General features: G+C 37.1%; 1 protein-coding gene across 15 annotated transcripts in view; it reads right to left on the bottom strand.

Moving 5' to 3' along the window:
* Positions 1-13663, bottom strand: part of TRPM3 (transient receptor potential cation channel subfamily M member 3) — a 919012-nt gene that overhangs the window by 319954 nt on the left and 585395 nt on the right. For all 15 annotated transcript variants that reach the window (XM_074394685.1, XM_074394692.1, XM_074394688.1 and 12 more), the window contains exon 4: positions 972-1185. In XM_074394685.1, coding sequence (XP_074250786.1) covers positions 972-1185 — 214 coding nt within the window. The remainder of the gene's footprint in view (positions 1-971; positions 1186-13663) is intronic.

Raw genomic sequence — 13663 nt, 5'->3', positions numbered from 1 at the left:
ATTTATAGTAAAGATGAGGTTTTACCATATTGGTCAGCCTGGTCTCGAACTCCTGACCTTAAGTGATCCACCCACCTCAGCCTCCCAAACTGCTGATATTACAGGCATGAGCCACCACATCCGGCCAAAGATAACATGTTATTTAAAATTAATTGGTCCAGAGTTATGATTTGAAATTCCATTAACTACGAATGTGTCCACAAGTACAGACTATGGGCCTTTTAACAAGTTTGCCTTAACTTACTGCAACATTACCTCTGCATTTCCAATTGGCACCTCAGACTTCAGGCTGGAAGAATAGGCCAAAAACATTTATAGGCATTCATTACATTATCTAGTGCACATTAATAATGTTCTGCAAATAAGCACTTCACTATAGAGGGGCTGGTAAGAATTGATTTGAGAATGCTTCTGTATCACAATATAGATGGCAGGAAGAAAAAATTCTTTGGAATTCACAGTGAGGTATGCCTTCTATTGGCACAGTGAGGAGTTAATACAATATTTTAAACAATAAACACATAATGCCCTAGACTTTGCCATCATAATTTATGTCCCAGATGGAAATGGCATTTTGCAAAAATTAAAGCTATTTGGCATCAAACTTGAAATTGCTTAAAGGACAAAGGTAGAGCTTCCCATTTAAAGCCGAAGTCATTCTTTAAAGAATTGCTGGCAACTTAAGCTACTTAAAAATATCCTATGAAATTCCATTAGTCATGTTTATGAATTCTGTATGGTCAACTATTAAATATCCCAACCTGTTTCTTATGTGTAAGTAATTCTTCTTGGTTAAGAAATAACTTGACAGTTCTCATTTAGATAAAGGAGGGAGAGATAACCAGCAACTATGGACCCATGGGTAGGGATGAAGTGGGGTGATATAGAGATAATTAACCTTAGCAGAAAATTATCTCAGGCACAACATTCCCACAGCCTATGTTGCCTTTCTCTGTTCCACTTGCAATTACCTGTGTTAACTCCTCCAGTGAATATCCACGCTCCAGTTGTCATAGCTGCTTTGATGAGCCCTTTCCCAAAGACTTGTTTGAGTTTTGGCTGGAGTTCAAAGTTCTGCAGGCCCCCATGGACAGAGATGAGAAGCTTGGGAAGCTCCAACTGCCATTCCTTGGTCATCAGGTGTAAGAGGAGATCGGGTTTTGTATCAAAAGATACTCGCACATACTGGAAGAAGAAACGACATCAATTAGGGAGACAAGGCAGGACTGGCTGAGGCTGCTTATCTTTACTGATTCCAATTATATGTGTAGTTACGTGACAAAAATGTCTCATATAAAACCAAATTTTTTTAAAAGTGGTGATCATTTGCATTACCAAAAGAACCTTCATTAGACAAAAAAATTCACTATTTTTAAAGGCTTTCTTGAAATTGTGACAATTCATTTAATTATTACATTTTCTAAAATGCTGTGCAAGCATGACTTTTTCCAGATTGAGTTCTTTGCTCAAAGGAAATCATGTTTATATTTTACCACCCTTTACATTTGTACAGGAGTTCAAATGCTTCTAATATTTTTTTTTTTTTTTTTTTTTTTTTTTTTTTTGAGACGGAGTTTCGCTCTTGTTACCCAGGCTGGAGTGCAATGGCGCGATCTCGGCTCACCGCAACCTCCGCCTCCCGGGCTCAGGCAATTCTCCTGCCTCAGCCTCCTAAGTAGCTGGGATTACAGGCACGCGCCACCACGCCCAGCTAGTTTTTTTTATATTTTTAGTAGAGACGGGGTTTCACCATGTTGACCAGGATGGCCTCGATCTCTCGACCTCGTGATCCACCCGCCTCGGCCTCCCAAAGTGCTGGGATTACAGGCTTGAGCCACCGCGCCCGGCCATATTTTTAAAATCCCTTTATATTAACTAGACGCACATATTATTTCTGTGACCCTATTATTTTGAGAGGGTTTGAAAGATACTACACTTCTACATAATGTAATGAGAATATTAAAATAAGGTAATAGTGAATTACATTTATTATATCTCTAATAATTGCATACCAAATATAATGCTTTCTTCATCTTTTAAAGAAGACAAGTAACAAAAGGCAGGACAACTATAGAATAGTTGAAAATTTGAGTGTATAGCAAGCATCAAGGTGTTATTAGATGCAACTGGAAATAAAGTTATGATAAGTTTATATAAATGAAATACTATAAACACATGCAGCAATAAATATATATAATCATATACATAAATACTCATTTATGTCTCAATTTAATTATATAAAAACATCAATTTCTAGCTGGAAACAGCTGAAAACCTGGGCAAATACAGAAAGTCCTTTAAAATAGGTTTCTAAGCTGGCATGAAAAAAAGAATTATTGAGAATCCTAAACAAAGAAGCAGTTTAGAACCTCAGGAGGTTAGGGAGTACCAAAGCAAGATTTGACCCTGGGTGTCTTTCCTAAACCCTGGAAGATCTAGGGCATCTGATGTAATGGTTGCATTCAGGTGGTAATTTAACGAGTTCATGGGAGAGTTTAATATGGGACCCCATATAAGGCTGGTGTACTTCAAAGGGCTCATCCTTAAGTATAAGAACAAAATCAAATAAGGCTGATGTACAGAAGAAAATGGCAATAAAATTTTCCTATCTCAATTTTGACTCTCAGTAGATGAGGAAAAAATTTCCCCTCTGATTTTTATTATACTTTAAGTTCTGGGATACATATGCAGAATGCGCAGGTTTGTTACATAGGTATACACGTGCCTTGGTGGTTTGCTGCATCCATCCCTCTGTTCATCTACGTTAGGTGTTTCTCCTAATGTTATCCCTCCCCAATCTCCTCTGATTATTTTTAAACACAAACAGGCCCCCACAGAAGGTCTTGCCTATATTCACACTACCAGTGTGGTTTGAGAATTGCCAAGCAGTGTTTAATGTTCAACATTTCTGCCTGGATAATGGTTCCTGATAACTGGCAGAAGTAAAGGCAGATTCTCTGTGGAAGAATGTGTCCTCAATCCATGCCTAAAATAATTCTCATGGGGAAGTAAGTATTTCATAGTAAAACAATAAAATAATAAATTATAGAGGAAATAAAGCAGTGTGAATGAGAACTAATAGAAATAACAGGCAGCAAAATAAGATCCTCAAAATCATTGAAATGATCAGATACAGGCTATAAAACAACTGTGTTTAATATGTTAAAAAAGCATAAACAAGATGATTGAGTATAAGAGTAAGGAGAAAGAAATGATAAAAAAATGACAACTACATATAGATATATCTGAAAAAGTACCAAACAGAACTTCTATAAATTGAAATGTAATCAATAAAAATTAAAATGGATAAGTTAAATTACATATTAGATATAATGATAATAGATAAAGAAGATGCAGCCAGAAAAACAAAGGATTTGAAAGCATAAAAGAAAAATGAAGGAACTTGGAAGAGATAATCAGAATTATAGCTAGAAATAAAAGAGATGATGGGGAGGAGGAAATTGGAAGAGATACTGGCTGAGTATTTCTCAGAATTATAGAAAGATACCAATTCTAAGATGCAGAAAGTTCAATGAATCCTAAGCAGGACAAATGAAAAAGAAACCCCACTTCTAGACACATCATACGGAACACCAAAGGGAGGGGGAAGCCCTCAGAAGTATCTGGAAATAAAGAAAGATCATTTACAAAGAAACAGTCATTAGACTAAAGACTGACTCCTCAACAGCAAGAATAGACACCTGGAACCAAAATCTTCAATGTGTCAAGAGAAATAACCTGTCAGTCTAGAATTCTATATTCAACAAAACTATCTTTTAAAAATGAGAGTAGATTATAGATATTTCACACTGCCAAAACTGAGAGAGTTTACCTCTAGGTGAATTTGCTGAGGTAAGTTTTAAAGTAAATATAAGAGGCAGAACTTATATGATCCAAAATAGATGAATTGGGTTGTAACATAGAAGATAAACTAAGATATTAATTAATAAAAGGTAAATCTAAAAAAGTATTGGGTATATAATATGAAATAACATCTAATTCACAGTGGAAAGTGATAGAACTTAATCACTGGACAATAGAGCACATAAATCATAGGTAACAATTAGGGTTATGGCATTCTAAAGTCTATGTTGTGTGGGAAAGAAGGGAAATTATTGATTAATTCTGGAATTTAAGTTAATGTTGAAGTTGCATAACCACAAAATGAATATGCCTACCTGTAATCATACAAACATATGCTTTTGGATTTATAAATAAGATTATCTAGGAGATGACAATTTATTGCCATGTTTTTGGATCTGGAAAAACCCACTGTTTCAAAGCCTTAAAAACTGTTTGTCTATTCTTTTGTTAAAGTATATTTGAAATATATTTAGTTGAAACATGGGGCAAAAAACACACAAAATATGAAAGCAGCTTAATAAAATAAACTGCATCATCAAGAGATACCAAAGAGCTAGTTATATATCTATGTATCTATATAGATCTATATATAGATAGATATAGATACATATATATAGATACATATGTATCTATATATATGTATCTATACATAGATACATATATATATGTATCTATATATATGTATCTATATATATATCTATATATCTATATGTATCTATATATATGTATCTATATCTATGTATCTATACATATACAGATACATAGATATAGATCTATATATAGATAGATATAGATACATATATATAGATACATATGTATCTATATATGTATCTATACATATACAGATACATAGATATGTAACTAGCTCTTTGGTATCTCTTGATGATGCAGTTTATTTTATTAAGCTGCTTTCATATTTTGTGTGTTTTTTGCCCCACATTATATATATAGATGTATATGCCAGAAATCTGAAGTGTTGGAATCCAATACAGTTGTTTCTAGATTGATTTATCTAGCAAAAAATGATTCCAGAACACAGAGTAAATTTTGACAATTTTAGCTAAGTATACTATATCAATAAAATTTGACTAGAGTTTACAATATGAAAAATGGCATATTTTCTGCACAAACTCTCATGCAGAGAGCAAAAACTTTCAGGTATCTATAACAGAAATTTTCACCTATCTGTACTTTTGTGCCACACAAGGAGCATTCTGGCAGAAGAAAAGGTATTGGAGTATAAGAAGCAACCAGATGAATTTCTTAAGTAAAAGCTTCTTTTAAAAATCTTCATTGAGAGTCTTTTTAGAAGAGAAATATTTATAACGAATGCTATAAAATAAAAGAAGAAAAGGATAAATGAATAAAGGGGCAGTAGAATACTTTGGAGGTGTTGGGTACATTTATGGCCTTGATAGTACTGATGAGTTCCCAGGTATATTCTTATCTCCAAACTTATCAAGTTGAATATACAAGTTACATGCAGCTTTTTGTGTGCCAATCATACCTCAGTAAAGTGGTTTAAGATAAAAATGAAAGAACAGTCTTTTTATCTCTGCCCGTACACTACAACTTGAGTAGTATGATCTAGCTACTTGAAAAGTTAAAATTTGGGGGTTCTACTGAATTGAATTTTTTTCATTTTGACTAATTCCAGAAAGGGTTATTTAGTTAAACAAAGTAGAACTGGGACTCTTAAGGCTTCCAAACTATAGAAACCAGGAATGCTTTAGTGTGAGACATATTAAATTGCTTTTCAAGTCACTGTTCTCTTTTTTGTCACCTTTAATGTTGATAAATAAGATTCTTTAAAGAATGCGTTCAAGAATCCCAATTTTTAATGTGGACCTATGTTCTTCTAAGGTGAGATATAAATTATACTTTTCTTAAATACAGAAAAGCATCTGAAGTATAAAAATACTCCTAGAATTATTTGCCCCTTGCAAGACTACAGACTAATTCCCAACATTTCTGAAGGATTATATAGAAGTACTTTCAATGATTAGAGAATGCATATGTGAGAACAGTACAATATTTTTAAAAACAAAAAAAGTTGTTAGGATTGTGGCTTTTGGAACCCCCAAATTTCCCACGTAGACCTGCACCTATACGTTTCATCTAGCCAGGTAAATAATGAGAGATCCAGAGCCATAGTTAGTACCTGGGAATAGATATGCATACATAACTCACATAGTGTGAAAGGAGATTACAATTTATACCAAATTACTACAGATATTGTATAATAATTTCAGCAAGTTTAACTAGCTAAATGACATATTATAGAGTTCATTTATTCATACCAATTGGTAATAATCATCTAAATACATTTTTAGGAGTAAGCCTCCCTTGATAAATAATTTACTTTGGGACTTCTAAAGTTATACGTGCAATATAACAGTAAGAAATGAAAAGGGTCTACTTATTGATCAGCTGAGCAGCTCACTGGAAAAGACCAATAGATCTACTGAATATGTTGAAATTCCTTTTGAAAGTAGCCTAACCCATACAAAGCCATGTTCATTATCATAGAATGGTTGTTAATCAGCTACTAAGCCAATCAAGAGAGTGAATGGATGAATCATCTAAGAGATCCCCTCGATCCCAGCTCCCCATCTTACAAATGAAGAAAGGGAGACACCAGATGAGGTCACACTACTCATGGGCTCTCTTCACCTATTTCTCTCTGCTCACAACTACTTAACTCTACTAAGAAAAATAAAATCCCAAAAAGCAAGAACAAAATAACCAGAATACAAGAACCTTGTGTATTTACTGTGCACCAGGCACATACATGCTGTGTGTTCTACTTGTACCTTCTAACATACTCCTCCCAACAACACGGACATTAATTTCAGCCATGTTTTACTGGTGGGGACAGAAAGAATTCATCATGTTCTCAAGTTCACTCTGCTAGCATGGGAGTGCTCTCAGCCCAGGTCTCACTCCAGGCCCCTTTCTCTTTACCTCAAGGGTGTAAATGGGTCTGTATCTCTATACTTCTCCTTTTCCTTTACCTATGACCAGTCTCCAAATTCAAATGATGCCCTTATCAAAACAGTGCTCTCAACCAGACCTTTTTCTGTTTCTTCAGTTGCCATTTTAAGAATGTATTCTTAGTAGGAAGTCAGTTTGAATTATAGCAACAGCCTCCTACTGACTTCTCTATGAGACACCAACAGGCAGACTTCTTTCTCCAATACCTTTTGTACCATATTAGTTCTCAATTAAAAATTCTTCCATCAGATGTAAACTCCCCATTCTTGCCCTCAGCATCCACTATAACTTGACCTAATCTTCCCAGTTCTGAGGCTTTCCTCATTTCTCTCTCTGCATTTGGCCACTGCTGCTCCCCAAGTCCTAGATAATGCAATCTCTCCCCTTTCATCTACAGAAATCATTCTCATCTTTCAAAGGCCTTTGTTTCATCTAACATGACTTCCTGAGAATGCAAGTTCAGGCTGACGTAATATAACTCTCAATCAAACCCAGTGTGATGTTTTTTTTTCTGGCTGTTTTTCCCATGTGCCAATTTTATCTCCCTATGTTGTAAGAGCTTTGAGGGGAGAGACTGTGTTTGACCTGTGCATGTCTCTTTTTCTTTTTTCTTTTCTTTCTTTCTTTTTCTTTCTTTTCTTTTTTTTTTTGGTAAGCCTTTCAGCACTGGCTATGAAGTAGTCACTGTCTTGGAAAGAAAACAGAGTTTAGAGGTATCTTGGCAATCATGACACTCTTGTTCTATTCTTTTGCTTTTCAAATGAGGATACAGAGACCCAAGGAAGGTGAGTGACTAGAATATCAGAGATAGTTATCCAGTAATCATTTATTTCATTATTGAAGCTACTATTAACACTGGAGGCTCTAGACGGGGCTGTGCTTCTCCAATTTTAATGTTCACAGAACTCACCTGTTGACCTTGTCAAAAATATAGGCTCTGATTCCATACATCTAGGGTAGGGTTTGGGCCTCCGGATTTCTTTATTATTATTACACTTTAAGTTCTGAGACACGTGCAGAATGTCAGGTTTGTTACATAGGTATACACGTGCCATGGTAGTTGGCTGCACCAATCAACCTGTCTTCTACATTAGGTATTTCTCCTAATGCAATCCCTCCCCTATACCCCAACCTCCTGACAGATCCCTGTGCATAATGTACCCCTTCCTGTGTTCATGTGTTCTCATAGTTCAACTCCCACTTATGAGTGAGAACACGTGGTGTTTGATTTTCTGTTCTTGTATTAGTTTCCTGAGAATGATAGTTTTCAGCTTCATTCATGTCCCTGCAAAGGACATGAACTCATCCTTTTTATGGCTGCATGGTATTCCATGGTGTCTATGTGTCACATTTTCTTTATCCAGTCTATCAATGATGGCCATTTGGGTTGGTTTCAAGTCTTTGCTTTTGTGAACAGTGCCACAATAAACATACACGTGCATGTGTCTTATGCCCATAAAGATCAGTTCCTTTAGTAAGCTCTCCAGGTGTTTTAACACAGCAGTTAACTCATGTGCTGAGTCAGCAGCTCCACACTCATAAGTGGGTGTGCCCAGAGCAATTAATCAATTCCTGTTAACTAGTCAATGTCGTTTGAAATTAGAAGCTATTTTGGTTGTCAAGAAAAGCAATTTTGACTGTCACTTGTGAGTCTATTAATTGCAAAGGGCTCGCCTTACACATAACAAGAACTCTTCCTAATGGGCATGCTCAGTTTTGTCCCCTGGCCATTACTCTGATGTGGTGCTCCCATTTAGAGATTTTTCAGACATAAGCAGCATGACACTTGAGTGTCACATAGTGGCACTGTAAGTCATTTGACAATTTGAGCATCCTGTCTTGTTAAATAGGGGTGATGCTGATGACCTTACAGGACACTGTGGATTTAATTGTGGAACATACCAGGTATGGTGGAAAAACCAATAAATGCAAATTGAATGAAGGTCACATTCACCTTATATATGACTCCTGGGTATAATAGGTCAAAGTAACTTGCTTTTAGCTCTTCAGTATGCCTTTCAAAATAACTTTTTGTTTTTCACCTCAGAGCTATCTGGGGAGTGACTGGTGCAGATGTTTATCTTTCTAAAAGCACCTGCTTTGGGCTATCCAATTCTTTCCGCATCCATGGGCCTTTAGCTCCCCAGTTTATCATTTCAAGAGATAAACTGGGCTCAGATAAGTTACTTGTGCCTGGAATTTTCTATCTCTTCTCTTTCTATCATTGGCGTCACTGCCTGGCAGCAGGAAGGCCCTGTGATAAGCTAACGACAATCAGAATAACATCTCAAGAATGTTCTGCATGAACTAGAGACTAGTTGTAGTTGAAATTGTACTTTTTGATCTATTCTTAGTTACTTTGAAGGCCAGTACATCAGCGTGATTTTCATGAGAAAATGCATTTTGAATTCCAAATGACAAATTTAGAAATGCCATTCTGTGAGACTATAAATAGAAAACTAGAGATTTTCTTTCATTCAAATGACAGAGGGCTTCAGAAACTAAAACGCTCAAGTTTTTGCTCTGCCTGGTGCCAAAGTTCTTTTTGCTTAGCAGATGACTTACTCCATTTTTCACTAAAGCCACTCTTACTGCGTCATCATTAAAAATGCTACTATTTGCCTGTCAAAGCAGAACTCAACTTTATCTCGGCTCTGCTCTGCACTGATTTGGTGTCACAAACCTTTCCTCTTCATCAAACTCACAGTGGGCAAAGGCTGGAGGGTGGGGCCGCAGCCATTACAGCATAGAGCAGACTGAGGCTGTTTCATTAAGAAAAAATAATAATAATCTTCTTTTGTCATTCTCAATTTGAGTTTTGGCAGAGAAATTTGCATTTGAAAATTCATTGGTCACCTCTTTAGGCCTAAATTTTAACCTAAGTAAATTTGCCCAGTCATTTCAATGAAAATGTGAAGGAAGTGGAGAACAATGAATCTGGCTATGCTCTTGGAAATATTAAATGACAGGTCCACCTCCTTCTACTGCAAGGCCATCTTTAATTCTTGGAAGTGATCACCTGGTATTTGTTAAGTAGTGTTCTGAATAATGGAACTACCATTGGTAAATCTATTCTAAAAATATTTTAAATGCTTTTCTTCCAAGCCTCTAGTGGAAAACTTGCTCTATTTTCCTTTCTGTTTGAGAAATGTAACAAGGGTCATTTCATTTCCTAACTCTTTGTAGCCACATTTAAAATGGGCACTTGTAATTCAAGCTGTGGCTGAACAAAATATGTCGTTTGAGACTGCTAAGGCAATTTTGCTGATACCAGCTTTCCAAGTCCGTGGGGCCTTTTGCTTTGTAGCAAGAGTTTAGTGCTTATGATGGTTTAACAGATATAAAATCTCCCTAGAAAGAAAATATTTAGAACTGCTCTCGCTCTTATCAAATCCCTGGTTTGATGACCCATGAAACTTTGGAAATGGAGATGCCATTGTAATTTATTCCATATTGTTTTTGCAGTGTCTCAATGTGAGGTATCAGGAGATGGATGCTGACAAGTCAAAACTGAAGGTTTAGAAATAATATAAAACTCCAGTAAGCATATGAACCAGTCATAGGGGATATCGTATGCATTTTCTGCCAAGTTATTTAGCATAAAATTTTCTAGAGACAAAGATAGGATGGCTTCTTGGTAGATAATTGGTTCTTCCTTCTCTATAGATCTATGATTAGGATCAGAAATATAACTGACAAATTCTAGTTTTATTCTCAGTTTCAGAACAGCCTTCCAAAGTTACTGCCAGTTCGGTGGTCTTAAGCTTACAAGGTGGAAACTGGAATGGAGCAATTACAGAACCTCTCAAAAACCTTACCATGTGTATGTAAAGCTGCTTGGTTAGCCATAGCCTATTGATTAGCAGTTTTGTGAAGTGGGACTTCCTACCTGGTGTGTGTCAATCGATGAGGATTCCAGATAAAATTTGCATGTTGCAAAGTTAGACAATTTTTAAAGTCTCTAATTCAATCGTAAAGCATGTTAAGAGCACGAACTTGTAGATGTCATGCTGCTCACAGCCTCACCTGCCTGCTGTCTCTCTTAAGCCCCCACATTCCCTTTCACCTCACACTCACAATGCCCAGAGAATAAGGCTTTCATCCTCTGGCAGACTCAATAGCTAGAGCTTTAAGTGTGAAAATGAGGGCTAGAAATAATTATTTAAATCATATGAAGATTATAATAAGGGGCTCAACCTAATTTAATAAGGAGCGTAAATAGCAAGGGAAAACCTAAAGAGAATTATGTGGGTGACTTGAGAGGTTTAAATACAAGTCCTTAATTAGGTTACACTTATTTACCTGGCTCACAAGTCAGCTCAGCATTAATTGGAAGGGATGATTAGTCAGAAAATAAGTTTCCATATGTAATCAAGCCTAACACTGCTTCCTGTCCTAAATAATGTAAGGCGTGAGCCCCAGATGTAGAAGAGTCATTGAGAAATGACACAATGTTTTTGTTGTTCTGTAAAGGTATTCCAAAAAGTTACCTGGATTCCATCCTAGTAAAATAATGCCTAAACCAGAGCTTTCGCCTCTTATTATCTTCTCCCTTTGTCTCTATGCTCTGACATTTATGAGGTATCTGAGTGAACTGCTGAGTCCTCTGGCTGTTCAGGAACAGCTTTCTGGGATTTACAGTTTGGTAGGATGTAGCCTGGTACTGAACAGGAAGTCAGAATCCTTTACTTCGGTTGGTTTTGAACGTCTTCTTCCTGTGTCACAATTGTTCTATGTCAAGTGCTGGTTTCGCTGTGGTTTTATGAGGGCTTGTCAGGACTGGGAATGGAGGACTGAACATTACAAAGTACTCGAAAAGGCACAGAACATGATTCTATGAACCGAGGATGTAAATTTACGAAGACCTCTTCCTGCTCACAGCTTTTGAGTTTAAACAACCTCATCAAACAATAGTGACTTTATAATTCTATTACAAATTTCCCTTATCAAATAGCTAGAAACATAATAATAATTAGCTTCCTTTCAATTACCCACATATAGATTTCCCAACAAAACATCTACTGTAGCCTGTACTAGGCATGATGCATGTTTTATTGGGAAATCTCTATGTGGATAATTTTTCTCTGAGAGAAGAAATGGAACTGACAGGAGTCCTGAGGAGGTTGGGTTCAAGAACTACGTTGTTAAATAATTGTGTGACTCTGGGAAAATAATTTAACTTCTCTAGGCTCAGATTAGTGTTTTTTAAGCCTGGCTGAAGAGTAGAATAACCCGTGTAACGTTTATAAAACTCTGGATACCCAGGGTCTACGCTAGACCAATGAATGAGACTCTCTTGGAAGTATGTCTTAGACATAGGTATTAGGGTGCTTATCTCAAAATTTTGCAAGTTGAGAATCGCCGCATCCAATCTCTTGTGTCCTTGGTAGCTAAAGCTCTGCGACACATTGCTGTACTTCCTGCATAATAAAACAGATACACAGAGTACTCCTGAGCAGGCATGTGGCTCACATGGCCTGCAACATTGTAATAATGATTATGATTCACTTTTTCTCCAAATCTATCCTCTACCCCAACTCCTGCAGACTGTCTCATATTACGTCCAGATCACACTGGTAACACAAAGGCTTCATCTTGGGCTGCCTTAAAAAAAAGTTAATAAAAGTCAATCTTCCTCTAGAGTTTTTTGACCACTTTGTCAAAAGTCATTTCAACTTTCAAGAATTCTTGTTAGAAGCCGGGGACCAAAGGCATATTAAGTAAGTTGGCCTATCTGATTTAAAGCTTAGTGAAAAATTAACCATGCCTTCCCCATGCAAAGACTGGCACTCTTTAACAGATGGTGGTTGCTGACTTTCCCTTTCTACAAACTGTGTGCCAGTTTGTTTGAGAGGTCAGAGGTAAAGTAGAACAGGTTGGCACAAAACAATCATCCTGCCAGACAAAATGAGACCTCTGACCTATGGACAACTTCACCCCTTTGTCTAGACAGAAGAATCAGAATAATTGAAGGGCACGTTTTCAAAGTGGACAAAACGCTTATTTATGTCTGGATGAATAGCTGGAACTTGCACTTGTTAAATATTTGGTTGTAATAAGAAGGTAAATTGGTTCTCATTTGGCTGATTAGACTCAGAAAGAAAGAAAAGTTTACTCTTGTAGTGACAGCTCTGAGACCATAACCTCTGAGACCTAGCTTAGAGCCAGCTCTGTGGGCGTGGGACCAATACAGTCACACTGTTCAGAAGGCCAGTGCTTAGGCTCCCTTGCTGTGCACTTGCTGTCTTAAAATTGTCAACAATTTTATCCTTGAATTCGTGTTTGGTAAATGAAGTCTGATGGGACAGTGGAGACTTGGAGCCTCAGTTCACAGGCAGGTCTTGGTCCTACCTCTTTGCTGCTTCTCCAGGATGGGGAAGGTCAGGGGCAAATGTATACCTTGCAGCATTTCAGGGTGATGATAGGGAACAACATTCTCTGTCTTGGGCTGGCAAAACCATGCTGTGTTTCATGGACGACTTGGCAGAAGTTCACCTGCCTAGAACCAACTGTGTCCCAATGTGGAGGTGGCAATCCCATGGCAGAGGTCACCCATCCACTGAGAGTTGGGCCTGCCAGACACTGGAAGGAAGGACTGATTTCTCTGTCCCTGCCAGGACCCTACACTTTCATTTTGTACTGGGTTCCATAAAGTATATAGTTGACTTTGCTTAACCCGACCACCAACAGACAGCTCTGAGTTCCATAGAGCCAGGTGGGGCCTCAGGAGGGCTGTCAAGTCCAGTGTCCACATATGTCCCCTCTGTGAAGCACAGAGTGGAAGATCTATCTGTTTCTTAGAGTT

The sequence above is a fragment of the Saimiri boliviensis genome, chromosome 2 (assembly GCF_048565385.1).
Source record: "Saimiri boliviensis isolate mSaiBol1 chromosome 2, mSaiBol1.pri, whole genome shotgun sequence".
Taxonomy (NCBI): domain Eukaryota; kingdom Metazoa; phylum Chordata; class Mammalia; order Primates; family Cebidae; genus Saimiri; species Saimiri boliviensis.
The sequence above is the reverse complement of the archived record's forward strand: the minus strand, read 5'-3'. Positions and strand labels throughout refer to the sequence as shown.